This window comes from Magnolia sinica, chromosome 6 (assembly GCF_029962835.1).
Source record: "Magnolia sinica isolate HGM2019 chromosome 6, MsV1, whole genome shotgun sequence".
NCBI lineage: Eukaryota > Viridiplantae > Streptophyta > Magnoliopsida > Magnoliales > Magnoliaceae > Magnolia > Magnolia sinica.
This window is the reverse complement of record NC_080578.1, coordinates 71112171-71130389: the sequence shown is the minus strand read 5'-3', so window position 1 is coordinate 71130389 and position 18219 is coordinate 71112171. Positions and strand designations below refer to the sequence as shown.

Sequence of the window (18219 nt, the reverse complement as noted above, 5' to 3'; positions counted from 1 at the left end):
AATCTCCAATTTTATGCCCTTTCTTCAACCTTAGGGTTCTCTGAATTGAAATTTCTGAATCCCTTGGATTAGGAGAATTATTTCTGTGCATGTGTGGATGAATTTACCCTCCTTTGATTTTTGTTTGGTCTATAATTTTAATTGATCTGGCCCTACCATGTGTAGGCCTGGATCCGCATAAGATTTCCCTTGATTGAATGTTTGAACTTGCGTGGGATGTGGAATTTTGTGTAATTGTTTCTGAACTAGTGTGATCTAAAGCTTGAAAATCTTGCACATCATACTTAACTTTCATGTCCTGCATACATCGACGAAGCACCACGCACAAACCGTGTATCGGATCGAGCTGAGATTTGGGGGTTTTGGAGTCCATCTCTGGCCGAACAGGGCTAAGGTGGCCTTTTTCTGAATAGTGGGCCCCACACACATGCGGCCGGAATCGCATGCACGTGCGTGTAGGCCATTGCTGCTGTCCACACGTGCAGTACTTCTCTAGTTCGTCTCTTTCCTCTCTTTCACTCTTCTTTCACCCAAAATCCCTAAACCTAACCCTAAATTAATCAGATCCCCAATTTTATGCCCTTTCTTCAACCATAGGGTTCCCCGAATTGAAATTTCTGAATCCCTTGGATTGGGGGAATTATTTTTGTGCATGTGTGAATGAATTTACCCTCCTTTGATTCTTGTTTGCTTTATAATTTTGATTAATCTGGCCCTAGCATGTGTAAGCCTGGATCCGCATAAGATTCCCCTTGATTGAGTGTTTAAACTTTTTGTGTGGGATGTGGAATTTTCTGTAATTCTTTCTAAACTAGTGTGTTCTTAAAGCCTGAACATCTTGCACATCATACTTGAATTTCATGTCCTGCATCATATATATATATATATATATATATATATATATATATATATATATATATATATATATATTATTTTTGGACTATTTTTGGCCAAATTTTAAAAATTATGAAAAATCATTTTTTTTCGATGTATTTCTGTTTTAATGGTTGAATATGGTGTGTTAATCATAATAGAATACATGAATTTTGGATTAGTGACTTTATGTTTATATTTTCTTATTTTGGACAGGCTTCGGGGCTTCTTAGGGTTTAGGACATAATTTTTTCTTTATTGATTAGATTCAAAAGTTCGAACTTTATTTTATTAATCTATTTACATTAAGTTTCGATATTAAAATTAATTAATTCATGCTCCTATAAAAACTATATATAAACTTAGAGAATCGGGTAGACTCACATAAGTCATATCTACCTAAGAAAATGTCCGAGTCTGGCCAACAAGTGATGATATTAGATGGTAACACCAAATGAAGTGCAACTATTGTGACAGACTAATAACTAGTGGAATTATGCGTCTTAAACAACATCTGACACATCGAAAGGGTAAAATTGCGGGATGTACTAGAGTACCAAAAGATATAATGATCTTAATGGAAGCCAGTTTGGATGAGTCGAAGGGTAAACACGCTGCTGAGCAAAAGAAGAAAGATGATATTTTGGAGGCAGTCATACATGAGGTGTTTGGTCCTAAATATATGGGCGTTTGTGATGAAGATGTTATTGATTATGACGAATATTCAAATCGGGAAGTAACTATGGTTAGGAGAGAAACCTTGTGTCTTGTTCATAAAGAGGATGAACGTTGGCGCATATTTGGCACGAGGGAATCTATACGTGATACAGGGGAGCAGTGGGAGTGGGAGTGCGATTACATCTACAAGTGGGGGTGGGGTGAGGGTAGGTTGGGTGGATTATGATGTATGTTTGGGAGCTGACAGGAGGCATCTTCACGATGCCCCTGTACATTTGGACGAAGAAGTAAATGAGCCCGGGAGACCCTCTATTGATTCAATCCTGTTTAGGAAAGAATCAACTAAACAAAAGAAGATAAAACAAATGTGGAGTAGAACTTCTATTGAGAAGTTAGGTAGGGCAGCGGCAAAGTTATTTATACATGCCAACATACCTCCTAACGCGGCTAATTCTCCACATTTGCAGGTTGTAATTGATGCAGCAGCAGAAGCAAGTAAAGGAATTAAAGCTCCCACGGCTAGGGAGATTAAGGGTAAATAGACAAATGCAGAGTATGCGGATGTGAAAGCATACGTGTCTACCTTCAAACCCATATGGTAGGCCAGAGGATGCACGATCATGTGCGATGGTTGGACTGGCCTAACCAAATGCAGAATGATCAACTTCATGGTGTACTGCCACTTGGGAACTATGTACCATAAGTCAATTGATGCCTCGATCGAAACAAAAAATTCTAATCATAGTTTTTCCCTAATGGATAAAGTGGTGGACGAGATTGGAGAGGAGAATGTGATGCAAATTGTGACAGATAACGAAGCATCATATAAGGCTGCAGGACATAAGTTGATGATAAAGAGACCACATATTTTGGTCCCCATGTGATGCCCATTGTATTGATCTTATATTGGAAGATATTGGGAAGAATAAGAGTCTTAGGGAAATGGTCGAAAGGGCAAGACAAGTGACGACATTTATTTACAACCATAATCAAGTAATCACAATAATGAGGAAGTTCACGAAGGGACGAGAGTTGATGAGACTAAATTCGCAACAAACTTTATAGCCTTGGAGAGTTTACACCAACATAGGAGAGAGTTGAGTGATATGTTCGTTTTTCGAGATTGGCTTAACACAAAACATGAGAAGATATCAGGGATACTAGTTGAAGTTGTGAACACCATACGGGACAACAAATATAGGAAGAAGGTCAAGAGAATCCTAAAGGTGATGGAGCCACTAATGAGGGTACTCAGTCTTGTTGAAACCGACAAAACACCTACCATGGGCTTCCTCTACGATGTCATGGATAAGGCGAAGTTGGCAATTCAACGTGATTGTACAAGCTAGGAGTTATTGGAAGATGATCGACAAGATATGGACAACACAACTCCATGATTTTCATGCAACAGGTTACTACCTAAATCCTAAGTACAGATATGCCCAATCATTTGTTACGGATAATGAAGTTCATGTCAGGCTAAAGAATGTGATAAAAAGATTAGAGCCTGACTTAGATATTCAAATAAAGGTGTTAAATGAATTAAATACATTTGGAAATCGCCAGGGTAGCTTTGGTGATGCTCTTGCACAACATGCAATATTTAAGTTGCAACCGGCGAATTGTGGATGAATTCCGGACTCTTCGAAAAATTGCAGTAAAAGTTTTGAGCCAGACAACATCTTCTTCTAGCTACGAAAGGAATTGGAGTTATTTTGTACTTATTCATTCAAATAATAGGAATAGAATGCAGACTAGAATGTTGAATAGACTTATCTTCACGCGCTACAAAATAATAAGAATGCGACCACATCATAGGAGCATTATGGGCACCGGTGACACGGAGAACTGTCTAATAAACTTGGACAATGTTTATGATGAGGACGACCCGCTTCTACCTTGGTTGGAAGCAGGGGTAAAACAGATTAAAGAGGATTAAAGAGGAATAGTGAAGAATTGGAAGTTGATGATCCAATAATACGCACAGCGCAGCAAGAGAGTCATGCAGCTGTGTTGGACCTAGAAAGAGGGACAACTTTCATGCAAAGTCCGGCTCAAGTTCAACGGAAGAGTACGAGCAATAGTAGTAGTGAGACCGAGTCGGATGATCATGTTGCCCCTCCATCATTCTATAAAATTTCTTTCACCTCCTCCACTACGATCGTTTGGGACGGTGACCCTTCCAGTTATAGAGGCAAAGTCAGGATTATCTCGTATCATTATACTCCTCCATTCGAGGGTGGTGTGTATTCCTTCCTCCCCCACGGGTCTCCTCACCTCTCGGTTCATCTCTCTCATCATGCAACTAGAGGATTTCCGATTGATCAAATGGGAGGCTCATCTGGGAAAATAGGCGCATGAAGAGTAGAGGAGCTTTTATATAGCTCTTTCGGTTGGATCGGATATTCCTCATATTGGATAGATATACGACTCTAGAAAGTAGAGGATGGTGATGACCCCCCTGATGCTGGCACTTCTGGTGTTGCTCAGCACACCATACAACTGTTTAGAAATCGCGAGGCAGATGAACGTCGACAAGGAGGTACACGAGGTTGAACTTATGAGTGTACTAAGTAACGATACGGTCAGTAGGAGGAGGCTAGGTCTAGTGGTGCATCAAGAGGTCCGAAACATTAGCAGGCCCATGGACCCGAGCATTATGATGGATATTCTTATGGCCAATGGGATTATGGTTATAATGAGCATGTTCCGTCACATTCATGTTGTAGTAGTCATCCTTATCCAGATCCAAATCCAAGTTACTTATCACAAACTTACTCTCAATCTCAGGATTCCCAACAACCTAAGTACGGGCACCAATACAACTATTCGACGAGCACTGGTGGATATCCTTACTCGGGGTCAGATTTGTTGCCTAGTCAGGATCAGTCATCCTCTGATTTCCTTGACCTAGTCTTTCCCTTTGGCAGTGGATATTATGGATATGCAACACCTATTCCACAGCCGCAGCCTAATGATGACGATGACGTGGAGGTCGAGCAACCACAACAAAGCAGGTTTTCATTTTGGTGGTAAGTCACGGTGCGAGTAATACATATTTTTATTAAGATAAGTATTGTTATATGCCCATTCGTCCATTACCCACACATTTACCAAGCAAGCACACACTTGATACTGTCGAACTTGTACTTAAAATAATTCCTCTGACAACCAATTAAGTAATCCTTAATCAAGTTGCAGGGGAGTATATCAGACACTACTAATTTTATTTTATTTTATATTCTTAACTTGAGGATGACAGGACAAGAGTCAAGAATCACAGGATAGGAGAAGTCTCTGACATGTTGAAGACTTTAAAATAGAATGAACATTGTAATCTGTGCAAGTCTGGACTCTGGAGACCTTACTCCTCAGGTGTGTTAATAACTTAATATATAATAAATTATGAAAAATAATTGCAAACACCTACACATGTAAGATATTTTGATATTAAATTCATTTTAATATATCTATCATTGATATTAGATAGTTAGAAAATTAAATATATGAGTTTTGTAGTCAATTCCAGGTTGTCAGGTTCATAAATTCAATTCATCAGATAGCCCGATACAACTTCTCACCAAAGAGTGGACCGTTACACCACCATAAACATGTTCAAAATTATAAATGAATGCATATTTGAAATATTTAGAATATTCCAAAAAATTTGGATATTTTTCCATATTTTTCTAACAAAAATAAAATAAAATCAGCCGATACGGGGCGTATCCATGTCGGTGGGGACTGTTATGCCCACTGTTACCGCAACGGTACACCTTGCGTATTGTATCAATTTTCAAACAAGCTGATACGCCCTCCAATATAGATATTCAGAAGCATCAATGGAGTTGCAACATGAATGGACTTTAGAATTTGTCCCCTTATTTTCTGCCACATCATCACGTGGTGAAACATTGACAACCAAGCCACCAAGCATCAAAGGCAGTGGGGCCCACCATGCAACATCAACATCTTGCTTAACATTGAAATTCAATCATATCCATATATAGGTGTCCACAAAATTAGTAGTAATTCAATCAAAAGGTATTGGAATTATGCGATCGTGAGCTCATTGGAAAGCTAACACGATGGTCTTTTAAATGTAGATGAATTTCACGTCGTTTCGGCATCATTTCATACCCCAAAAGTACGCTGCAAGTTATTGGCTACATTTTAGACAAACAATTGGGTTGTAGACCGGCATGATGAGCCTGTCAGGGCTAAAATTTAATCCCCAGGTGTGTGAAATCATGGCCTGCCTTGGGATGACCTCTATTGTTGAATTCAGTGAATCCAAGCGAGTGAGAAACTCAAAACAATCCAGACTGTCGGAAAGCTAACACGATGGTCTTTTAAATGTAGATGAATTTCACATCATTTCGGCATCATTTCATGCCCCAAAAGTACGCTGCAAGTTATTGGCTACATTTTAGACAAACAATTGGGTTGTAGACCGGCATGATGGGCCTGTCAGGGCTAAAATTTAATCCCCAGGTGTGTGAAATCATGGCCCGCCTCGGGATGAGCTCTGTTGTTGAATTCAGTGGATCCAAGCAAGTGAGAAACTCAAAACAATCCAGACTGTCGAATCTGCTTGGAACGATCCAGATGGTCCATGGTTGAGGTGGGGCCTAAACTTGGCAGTTTGGTACGATCCTTTAGGGTCAAAGAGAGAAACCCTATTGCAATCAGTGTTCGTAGTATCGGTATCATTACATGTATCGTTGGCTGGGGATATGGAAACATGCATCGGTATTTGCTGATACCCAGAAATGTATTGCTGATTGAGGGAAACATTGGGACAACATGGGGAAAATGGTGGAATTTCTCAATGAAACTTCAGGAGATGCCAAAATAAAAATATTTGCATAGGAATCAAATAATTGCCTATCCAAATCCCAAACCAACACACCCCCCCCCCCCCCCCTCCCCCCCTCATCTCTCTCTCTCTCAACAACACAACAACAACAATTATGATGATGAGCTCTAGAGTTTAAAGGTACACGAAATCACATTAAGTAAAAACGATTGCAGCACACTACCATTTCAAGGATAATGAAGAGAAAGAAACTAAGATAAAAAATGAAGACCAAGACCCTTACCATCCTTCAGGTATATATAGCGCATCGCCAGCTTGCAGAATGACTTTTTGTGAATGATTCATGGAGTTTTTAGCTCTTGAGTGCATTGAAAAATCAGGACTTTCTATGTCAACAGAGCTGTGAAAAGAATAGAACTATTAGATGATTAGTACTGTGAGGGAAGTGAGAAGCCCAAAAGCTATTCCCAGTTCTAGTTACATTTTGAAAGGCATATGGCCAACAAGATACAATACACAAAGTTTAAAACGAATAGCATACCTATGGTTGGAAGCTTCTCCGTATATAGGCATCGGATAGAGAAAAGAACTTGCAGAGGGAGGCCATAACACAACTGAGAAGAAACACCAAGTTATCAGTTAGGATGATTACCTTTGATAATTTGGTGGGACAGTAAGGCAAAAGAGGATGATCAAGTGAACTTAGAACATGCAGTTATAATGCTCCTAGTTGCATCTTTACACTTGGACAGTCCATTCAATCAAATATGGATTGTCCATTATGTCCAGCACATATTTCACAGCTACCATGCAAAACCCATACCTACCAGATGCTCTAATCAACTAATCAATAGCCTTTAAAATGAATGGTTATTAACGTTTATATGAAAACAGGTCCATATACCAATTTGAGCCATTTATTTAATGGAGACATCATGGATAGTTTATGGTTCTAAAGGATCACCTTTATCAGACAATCCTAATCATCCCATCCTTGGCTTGAAAAAATAAATGGCTACACAAAAAAAGGCCAATTTACGAATGGATCAGATGACAGAATCGGGGAGATTTTTCAATGGTAACCCATGAAATATGTGTCAGATCTTTTTTGACAGTCTAGATTGATCGACCAAGCTGTCCAAGTGTCCAGACGCAACTAGGGACGCTATAATCTAAAATGCTCGGAGAGCACTGGATTATCAATCAAAATGGAATTACAAAACGAAAACCAAATGAATCATGCAAAAGAAAGAACACAAGGGAAGGGGTATTATGCTCTGACTAATGAAATTCCTATTAGTAACTCCTAAAATTCCAGGAATAAGATTATCAAATTATGTTCAAAATAGTTACTTCTCATTTGAAAACTTACAAAAGAGCTAACCACTTAAATACCAGAACAGTCACATCATCACTAATAAGAGTTCAGCTTTTTAATTAGATTCTTCAACGTTTTTTGGTCCCATAGCAAAGTTCACGTACGGAGAAGACTGCTCGCATACGATGCCAATGAAAGCACCTCAAGTCTCTCAGTTTATAAATGATTGTTCCACAGACACAAAAACCGAAGGGTGGAAATCACTGTAAGAGACAGCAGGTGAAAAGGTATGAAACATAGGACAGGAAATAAGGTACTACAAACATGATATATTTTTGCACCACTCATCAAGAAAAGTATCAACGGAAACATTGATGCCCACTGGTAAACCCTCCAGTTTGCAATTAAATGGAGAAAGGAATAGCTATGTTTTAAGATAAAAATGTTTTACCTTGTTTGCATCCAGCAACGACACAGAGAAGATTATGATGGGGATCATAATGAGTACTAGACCTAGATCGAGCATTGTTCATCCATAAATTAATAGATGCTAATGGCGATCTCTCCAAAAATGCAGGCTGCACCACCAAGCAAAGATCAACTAAGGAAAAATGTAGGTTGCACCATCAAACAGATCAACCAAGGGAAATGTAAGCTGCACCATCAAGCAAAGATCAAAGAAGGTAGAATGGAAACCCAAAAAGAAATAAGAACACCATATAAGTTAGAAATTTCAACATCATTTCAAACATATGAGGATTTCCAAGATCCACAATTGATTAAGCACCAAACAGTGTTCAAAGTATCGGTGTTGTTGCATGTATTGAAGACTAGGGATAAGGAAACATGTATTGATATCGCTGATATTATCGTTGACATTGTTCAAATTATCTCTGATATTATTGAAATATCTCCGATATTATCTCCAGCTCAGCGATACCAATAACACTGGCAGTATTAGAAATTCCAGCCATCGGTGATGTATTGCCAATGTATCGATGTGGCCAACATATTCAATTGTGTAGATTTTAGGTGTCGCTTGTATTGCCAATGTATCACTAATATTTTCAACTACGTAAATTCCAGATGTCGTTTGTATCGCTAGTATATTGGCGATATTTCGATATTATTGCCAAAAATCTGTTTATTTTTTTAAAAAAATTCTTTTCAAAATTTTTATGGGTGCATGGTTGCATGAAGTGTTCAATTTGTCGATGATAATATTAATAACATCGCAATATTATCGTTATCACAACATGGGCGATATCAAGATCACAATATTTTGTTTTCTTTCCAGTTGTCGACGATATCTTGGTGAAATATCATTTGTTGTCAATATTCCGAAATATCGATGGATGTTTGGATGGAAGGTTGGATGGAAAGATGGGATGGATGAGATGGTTGGACTAATTTCTTAAGACAACACATGCTTTTATGCCCCCATTGAATGGAAACTTATTATGCATGCATTCTTTTTGTAGTTTTTCTAATTCCTAAATATGCAAATATGTGTATTTTAACATCTCATGAAGTTTCACTAAAAATTTCCACCATTTCCCCCTTGTTTCCCCAATGTTTCCCACATTTCTGGTTATCGGCGATATTATGGGCGATATCAATATTGTTTCAATATCCCCGGCCAACAAAACTTGTAACGATGCCGATACTTCAAATATTGATTGTCAATACTCGGAAAAATATCACGGACTGAGGGAAACATTAGGGAAACGTTGAGAAAAAAGTGGATTTTTTCAGTGAAACTTTAGAAGATGTTAAAAGACATGTTTACACATTTAGGGATAAAAATATTGTGAAAAAAAAAAAAAACTATACATAATAAGATCAAATCCAATGGTCAAATTGGCCGAATCAGACAAGGATGAAGAAAGTCTAAAAGTCGTCAGGGGGGGCAGAAGAGACCACAAAGGAACAATTTTGGTGGGCTAAGGATATTCTGGAGAGGGTGAGAGGTTTGGTGGGTTTATAATTTGGAGTTTAGGATGAGGACCTTCATGCTTTCTTCCAATTTGTCTAAGGCAGAGAGGTGTGTAGCAGCAATAAGAAATTCAGGCGTTGAAACGTACGAAATCTCCCAAGGGCTAGAGGAGGGAACTTCTTAATCTCGAACGTTCCATTAACTATGATTCTGCAGGCAAAGCGAGTGGAGGAAAGAGGGCGAGAACAGGTAAAGTATGTGACCAATGATTATTTCAGGCAAAGCCAGCTTAGGAAATTGTGTAGAAAATCGAAGGCAAACATCATTGCTCTTCAAGAATCAAAGCCACAATTGGTGAATAGAGGTATTTTAAGAGTCAATTTGGGGGATCAAATTTAAGGAGTGGGTTGCTGTTTTAGACCATCGACCTATTGTAATTGAGGTGGATAAAGAGTTGAGGTGGATAAAGAGGATAGGGGCCCAAGACCTTTCAGGTTCGAGTTAGCTTGGTTGGAAATTGATGGTTTTGATCAGCTAGTAGTCAATTAGTGATCTTCCTTTGTAGTAAAAGGTTACGCCGACTTCAAGATGAGTAGGAAACTAAAGCTTTTGAAAGATAAGATTAACTTGTGGAAGAAGGACGTGCTTGGAGCTCAGGAAGAAGATTTTGATAAAATGCAAAAGAGATTCATGATTTAGATCTTGAGGAGGGTGGCAGTTTGTCGATGGGAGATAGAGATAAGGGGGCAGCTTTATCTTTGAGTTATGTTAATTGGTCTAAAGAAGAGAAAATTAGATGTCATCAAAGATTTAGAGCGGTGTGGCTCAAAGAAGGGGACAACAATACTCGTTTCTTCCACGGTATAGCTAGTGCTCAAATTTGGGGAAACAAAATATCTAGTTTGATTGTGAATGGATTGAGGACCTTAGACAAGAGAAAGATTTGTGACTTCATCGTGCATTTTTACAAAAAGTTGATAACTTATGACCAACAGGAAAGGCCACAGTGGGACAACTTTAAGAGTTTTCCATCAATTGACATCGAAATTTTTTTATTTTATTTTTCGCTTTAAGCACCAGTGTCAGAGGAAGAGGTTAAAGTTACTCTAAAATCGATGTGTCGGGACAAGGCCCAAGGCCCGATAAAAAATTTGGCAATTAATCAAAAGGGTGTGATGGACTTTATCTCGGATTTTTTTTAGTGAAGGCGTCTTTCAAGTGGCTTGGGGCCTCTTTTATCGTCCTCATCCCTAAATTGAAGGGGGGGGGGGGGGGGGCAAAGGTCCTTGCTTCAAGATTTCGAGGAGTTCTCATGAAGGTCATTTCCTATAATTAGGGAGCTTTTATTGAGGGTAGATAGATTTTGGATAGTGCTCTTATCGCCCATGAATGCATCGATTTCAGAAATAAGGAGAGGAAAAGTGATATTGTGTGAAAGCTTGACACTGAGAAGGTATATGATCATGTAGACTGGGCGTTCTAAGATTATATGCTAGAGATTGGGGAGCAGTCTTAAGTGGAGGGGCTGGATCCGGTCATGCGTGGAATCTACCTCTTTCTCTATCTCGATTAATGGTTCACCATAAGGTTATTTTGAAGACATCCAAGGGTCTCAAGCAAGGGGACCCTCTATCTCATTATTTGTTCATCGTTATTAGGGAGTCGTTGAGTATGATGCTTCATAAAAGGGAGGAGAATGGTTTATTTAGTGGGTTTAAGGCTTCAGAAGGTGGGCTCCAAATTATTCATCTTTAGCATGCACAATGTTCGAAGTATCGGTATTCAGTACAAGTTTCACTGGCCAGGGATACGGAAACAATATCAATATCGCCGATGATAGCGCTGATAACCGGAAATGCGGGGAAACATGGCAAAAATGGTGGAATTTTCAACCAAACTTCAAGAGATGTTAAAACGTACATATTTGCATATTTAGAAATTTTAAAAAATGCAAAAAAGACTACATACATACAAGTTTCCATTTAATGGGGCCTTAGAAATCAATCCAACCATCCCATCTGGCCTATTTAACCATCCAAACATCCATTGATATTGCAAAATATCAACAACACATGATATTTCACCAAGAAATCATCAACAATTGGAAAGGAAACGAAAGATTGTGGTCTCATTATCTCGCATGTTGCAATATCGATAATATTGATATATTATCAATATTATCAATGACAAATTGAACACTACATACAACCATGTGCCCATGAAAAAAAAATTGAAATAAATTCTTTCTAATAAACAAAATTTTGATGATATCAATACGTTGGTGATATTATTGAAATATCGTTGATACATTTATGATACAACCATAACCTAGAATTTACATGTCGAAAATATTGGCGATATTGGTGAATTGGCAATACAAGCGACAGCTAGAATTTACATCATTGAAAATATTGACAATTACATTAGCAATATTGATACGTTGGCGATACTTAGCGATACATTACTAATACCTGGAATTTCTGATACTACCAGGGTTATCGGTATCACTACAATTGTTATCAATATCGCTGAGTTGGAGATAAAGATAATATCGGAGATAATTCGAACACTGAGTATGCAGATGACATGCTTTTGTTTTGTATTGTGATGTGGTTACAGTGGACAATCTACGAAAATTCATTGTTTATTTTGAAGCAGTTTCAGGCTTAAAGATTAATGTTGACAAAACAAAATTGTTGGGAGTCCATGCTAGTAGTGTAGACATGCAGTGCTACGCTAGTATCTTTGGGTGCAAGATTGGGATGTTCCCCTCGATGTATTCAAGGTTGCCCCTTTGCATAGAAAGCCAGCTAAACACCTTTGGGATATGGTGATGGAAAAAAATGAGAGGAAGTTAGCGAGTTGGAAACATTGTTATTTATCTTTAGGAGACCAATTGACTTTAATTAAAGCGGCTTTCTTTAATATGCCCGTGTATTTTATGTTTTTTTTTTTTTTTTTTTTTTTTCTTGAATGTCCTAAATCAGCCTTGGATAAGCTTGGAAAGGTGCTAAGGATGAGAGGGAGTTTCATCCCCTCAAGTGGGAAGAGGTGTGTAAGCCATTTAATGTAGGTGGAGTCGGCCTAAAAAGTTTGGGTGACATGAATTTGGGTCTCCTTGGGAAGTGGATTTGGAGATTTAGCACTAAAGCAGGGCGACTTTGGAGAGAGCTTGTGGCTACCAAATATGGAATGCAGACGGGAGAGTGGTTTGTGAAGAGTTCCTCTCTATATAGAGCCTCTAGCGTCTAGAAAGCGTTTGCATCAACAGATCATTGGTTCATAAAGAGGTAGCCTTCTCGCTTGGGAACGGGCATCACAATCGGTTTTGGGTGGATATTTGGTGGGGTGATCGTGGACTTTAGGATCCCTTCCCTAGGGTAGCTCCCCTTGCTCCCAATCATTTCATTGCTATGGTTGGTTGTTATTCCTATTGTGGGGGTTCCATGGTTCGGAATCCTCCTTGTTGTAGGAATATGATGGAGGAGGAGATTGTGGAGTTTGTCTGGTTACTTGATTGCTTAAAGAGTATAATCCCCTCCACTCAAGAAGAGGACATAATTATTTAGATTGCGCATTGTCAGGCAAATTATCCATTCGCTTGCTTTTCAGGTTGATTAGCAAACCACCTCCCATATTTGGCCTTCCTCACCCGTTCCATCATTGGTTCTATGGATCCCTTCCTCGTGTAGTGGTTTTTGTTTGGCTAGTGGGTAAGAAGATAGTTCTCACTATCGATAATCTTCTAGAAAGACCCTTAATTCTCCCTAATATTTGCCTGATGTGTATAGAGAATGCGGAGATGATTGACCACCTCTTCTTTTTGCATTACCCTTTTGTTTGTAAAGTTTGGGATTTTGCTTCATACTGATTGGGTGATGCCAAAGGCAGTGTTGTAGAGGTTGATCATCATCGTTGTGTTTTGGGCTATTTGGGGGGCTCGTAATGGCCTCTGCTTTCAGAGTGAGAGAGCTTCAATGGCAGAGGTTATTAGGAAAGTTAAAGGGCTTTGTTCTAGGTTTGGTTTTCTACGTAAATGCAGCTAGGGCTATTAATCTTCTTTTCTCTTTTTCATTTTTTGTGTTAGGTCGTATTCTTTTCTCGCTTTTTGGCAGGCTTCTTAATAAATTATTGTAATCTCTCCAAAAAAAAAAAAAAAAAACTTTGGTGTCAAACCCCCTTAATTCCCCATTAGAGCTTAATAAGATCTTTGGGTAGATGATGAGTATAAAGAATGTTAGTGTATAGTAGTGGCCCTTGGCCCTTGGCCCTTTTAGTGTAAGTGTATTTGCACACTTTCCTCTTCTCTAGCGGTGTACTATATGCTCTATTATACTAAAATATTGTGTTAGGACAAGCAAGCCTAACACAACATCTTTCCCAAACTCTCCTCCTCCTCTCTCAATCTTCTCCTCTTTTCTTCACATTATAATTATTAAACCATTCTCTACTTGTTATCAAAGCATAGATCCAGGCATTCCACATCCAACAGATTGAGAGGCAACACGTCACTTTGCTGACATTAGCAACCCTATGGCTGACGTCAGCATTGTACAGACGCATGGACTCCGTTTAAGCTAAAAGTTTAGGGGTTTGATAGATCTTGATTTTAGAAGATTTGTCATGATTTTTTCTAAATTTTCCGGACCTCCTTTCATGGTATTTTGTGCGAAATAGAGAAATTCGAAAATCAGACCCATCTTCCGTTTTTCTTCGATCTACCTCAAATCGGTAAGCTTTTCTTTGGTTTCTTTGCTCAAGATGGATCGAAATCTTCCTCCCAAGCTACCCATGGAGGATTTTATTTTTTATTTTTACCTAAGATCCATGTTTGAGAGGATTTTAATCTTAAATGGACGTGCGGCTGGGCTGTTTTTCACTCGATTGGCCTGTTTTTGACTGAGTTTTGTGTTATTTTGGATCATTGCTATTTGTTTGAGTTTTATCTCTTATTACCTTGAAGGATTGAGTGAGATAGAGTTGTTTGAATCAATCCTTCTTGGCATAGGTTTATCTCTCTTGGACTCTCCTATGGCTGATAAAGGGCCCTCATCTCTTGGCATAGGGTTTCTTGAATCCAACCCCTTGTAAATTACCTCCACTAAGTTGAATGGTGATAACTATCTTCAATGGGCACTTTCTGTAAAAGTGATCTTAGGAGCCCGTGAGAAATTGTCGAATATTTTGGATAATCCCCCAAGTTCTCAGTGATGTTTTTATCCTCGGCTAAAGGCATTTGGGATACGCTTCATGATATGTTCTCGGAATCTCAGAATTTTTCACCAATATTCCAGCTTTAGTCAAGAAATTGGTTGGTTTCAACAATACCCAAGATCATTAAAAAAAATTACTATTCGACACTTCGGGATATGTGGGATGAGTTGAACTTGTATCAGCCTCTTTCTTCCAAATGTAAAGAGGATCATGAACATGCCCATAAGCAGTGGGATGATACTCGTATCATGGAGTTCCTAGCTGGGTTGAATTCCGATTATCTTCATGTTTGAGATTAGGCTGTTATGCAGGATCCTCTTCCCTCAATGACGACAGTCTATGCCATGTGTCAGCGTGCTACTGTCTCTACTCTTCCTTCTCATTCATTTGTGCCACCAGAGTGTTCGGCACATCTTGCTGGCGATCAGTCATCTCTTGGCCGCCATCCTTGAGTTCAAGACGCATTTCTAGCTTTGGTGGTCATGGTAGAAGCCGCGAGAACGATCGCAGTCGTGGCGATCATAGTCTTCCTGGTCGTGGTGGACGTGGATGTGGACGAGGACATGATGGTTCCCGCATTTGTTCACATTACGGTGGAACTAATCGCACCGCTGATTATTACTGGCAGCTCCATGGTCGTCCCACGTCTGCCGCTACTTCTGTTGCACCCACAGTTGCTCCTGAGACAGTCTTCCACCCGGACAGCTGAGCAGTCTACTTCAGAGGAGTCTCTCATCATTTCTCGGGCTGCATATGATGCCCTTATGCGGCTTCACGTTCCTGATATTCCTGAGCCATCTCACGCAGCTTCGGCCCAGTCAGGTACTTCTCTTCTTGCGTTATCCTTTCCTACCTCCTGGGTCATAGACTCTGGAGCTTCCTCCTATATGACTGGTAAGTCTCCTAGCTAGGGCTATTAATCTTCTTTTCTCTTTTTCATTTTTTATGTTAGGCCGTATTCTTTTCTCGCTTTTTGGGGGGCTTCTTAATAAATTATTGTAATCTCTCAAAAAAAAAAAAAAAAAAAAAAATCTTGGTGTCAAACCCCCTTAATTCCCCATTAGAGCTTAATAAGAACTTTGGGTAGATGATGGGAAGCTTCTTGATGATCCTTGCATGTATCAATGCCTAGTTAGTTAGTTGTTAACTATTAGTCGTCTTGGCCTATCTCATGAAGTCAGTCTAGGAGGCCACTTTATGCATGCACCTGTCTTCAGTAATCTATAAGTTGCTTGCGCAAACTTTGCTACATCGTCTTCTTCAAGATGTGGCATTCTATTTAGTTGTCATAATCGTCTAAATATTGAAGGTTATTCAAATGTATACTTGGCAGAATCTCTTAATGATCGTCGTTCTACAACAAGGCATTGTACTTTTTTTAAGGAAATCTTAGTACATGGAAGATAGGAAGCAAACTGTTATTGCAAGATCCAGTGATAAGGTTGAATATCGAGCTATAGTGGATACTACATGTGAAATCTTGTGGTTGAAAATCTATCGTTGAGTTAGGATTTCTGATGACAATTCCTGTGCCCATTGACTATTCATGTGCCCGTGTACTGTGACAATTAGGTTGAATTCATTTTGCTTCCAATCCCCTTTTTAATAGGAGTGTTAATGGGTTAGGTTGGCTAGTCGGGCTTCCCAGCCAGGCTCGGGCTTAAATGTCAAGCCGGTTTATAAACGGGTTGGGCTTGGACTATGATGTCCAAAGGCCTGTCAGCCCAACCTAGCCCATTAAGGTTTACAAAGGTCCCTTCCAAGAGCATGGATTAGATGAAGCGGGGTAATAGCTTAGTGGGTGGGGCCCTAACCGTGGGGCTCACCTCGATATATGTGGTGTATATCGACACCGTCCATCCGTTTTGCCAACTTAGTTTAGGGCATGGTCCCAAAAATGAGGCCATTCTGAATCTCAAGTGGACCACACCAGAGGAAAATAGTGATGATTGAACACCCACGATTAAAAACTTCCTAGGACATGTTTGGATTGCTGGTTTGGCCCATATTGTATTGTTGTGAGTGAATCGCCTGTCACATCATGTGTTTTGTGGGGTTTATTGGGTATTGAAGCAACATACAAGCCTGTTTGGATTAACCAGGCATGACAATAGTTCTCACATGAAGAAGTACATCATGTGTTTGGAAAAGTAGATTAGATAATACATAGGCAACACCTTACCCTTACCATGTAGGGTCCATAATGATGAATGTGTTGTATATCCATGTCGTCCATCCATTTTTTTCAGCTATTTTATGACGTTATCTCAAAAATTAAGAAGATCCAAATCTCAAGTAGACCACACCACAAAAAAATTATGGTAAACGACCATTAAAAGCTTTTTGTAGGCCATAAAAGTTTTGGATCAAGCTAATCTTTGTATTTTCCCATCATCCAGCTCTAGTTGTCCTTATCAATGGGCTGGATGGCAAATAAACACTAGGGATCTTCTTATAGTAGACCTTTGGAAGTTTTTAATGGCAGGCATTCAATCACTATTGTTTCCTGTAGTGTGGTCCACCTGAGCTCCGGATCTGATGGGCTTGCAAAATTTGGTGACGTAAACACACCACATGGAGGGTGGTGTGTGGCACACTGTATGAAGCGGCTACAAATTTGGTGGATCTTCGGATCCACCAAGGTGGGTGGGATCCCTAACATGAGGCCCATTGTGATCTATGTGCCTTATATACACACCATCCATCTGTTTCAAAAACTTATTTTAGGGCATGATCCCAAACATGAAGCAAATCAAAATCTCAAGTGAATCATAATACAGGAAAGAGTGGCAATCGACCATTAAAAACTTCTCACGGGCTCAAATGTTTTGGATCAAACTGATATTTGTGTGGTCTCTTCAACTAGGTCTTTGTGACCTTACCAATAGGTTAGATGGCAAATAAACATTCTGGTGGCCTATGTGAAGTTTCTACTGGTGGGAATTCAATCACAGTTGTTTCTCGTGGTATGGTCCACCTAAGATTTGGATTTGCTTCATTTTTGTGATCATGCTCTAAAATGATCTGTCAAAATCATCGTGTGCCATAAAGGTTGTTAAGTAAAGGTAAAAGTGGCAACCGTTACATGTTACGGGGTTGTAACGGCCGTAACAGCCGTTATGGAAAAAAATGACTCGTAATTGCTATTAACGGCACGTTACGTCCCCTATAAAGGCCATAACAGCTCCATAATTGTCTGTTATGGGGCAAATACAGGTTTTCCATACTTTTTAATCAACATTACAGGGCAAATATATGTTTTTGAAGATTTTTTTTTTTCAATAAAAAAAGAGACCGTAACTGCCGTTACGGGGGCTGTAACAGCCGTTACGGGGTCGTAAAGGCCATTACGTAAAGGTAACAGTGGCAACCGTTACACCT

At 39.3% G+C, this 18219-nt stretch overlaps 1 protein-coding gene across 5 annotated transcripts in view; it reads right to left on the bottom strand.

Moving 5' to 3' along the window:
• LOC131248849 (lysine-specific demethylase JMJ31) overlaps window positions 1-18219 on the bottom strand; it is a 126452-nt gene that overhangs the window by 69938 nt on the left and 38295 nt on the right. For all 5 annotated transcript variants that reach the window (XM_058249328.1, XM_058249327.1, XM_058249326.1 and 2 more), the window contains exons 6-8: window positions 8140-8266; window positions 6912-6984; window positions 6654-6770 (exon numbers count right to left, since the gene is read on the bottom strand). In XM_058249328.1, coding sequence (XP_058105311.1) covers window positions 6654-6770; window positions 6912-6984; window positions 8140-8266 — 317 coding nt within the window. The remainder of the gene's footprint in view (window positions 1-6653; window positions 6771-6911; window positions 6985-8139; window positions 8267-18219) is intronic.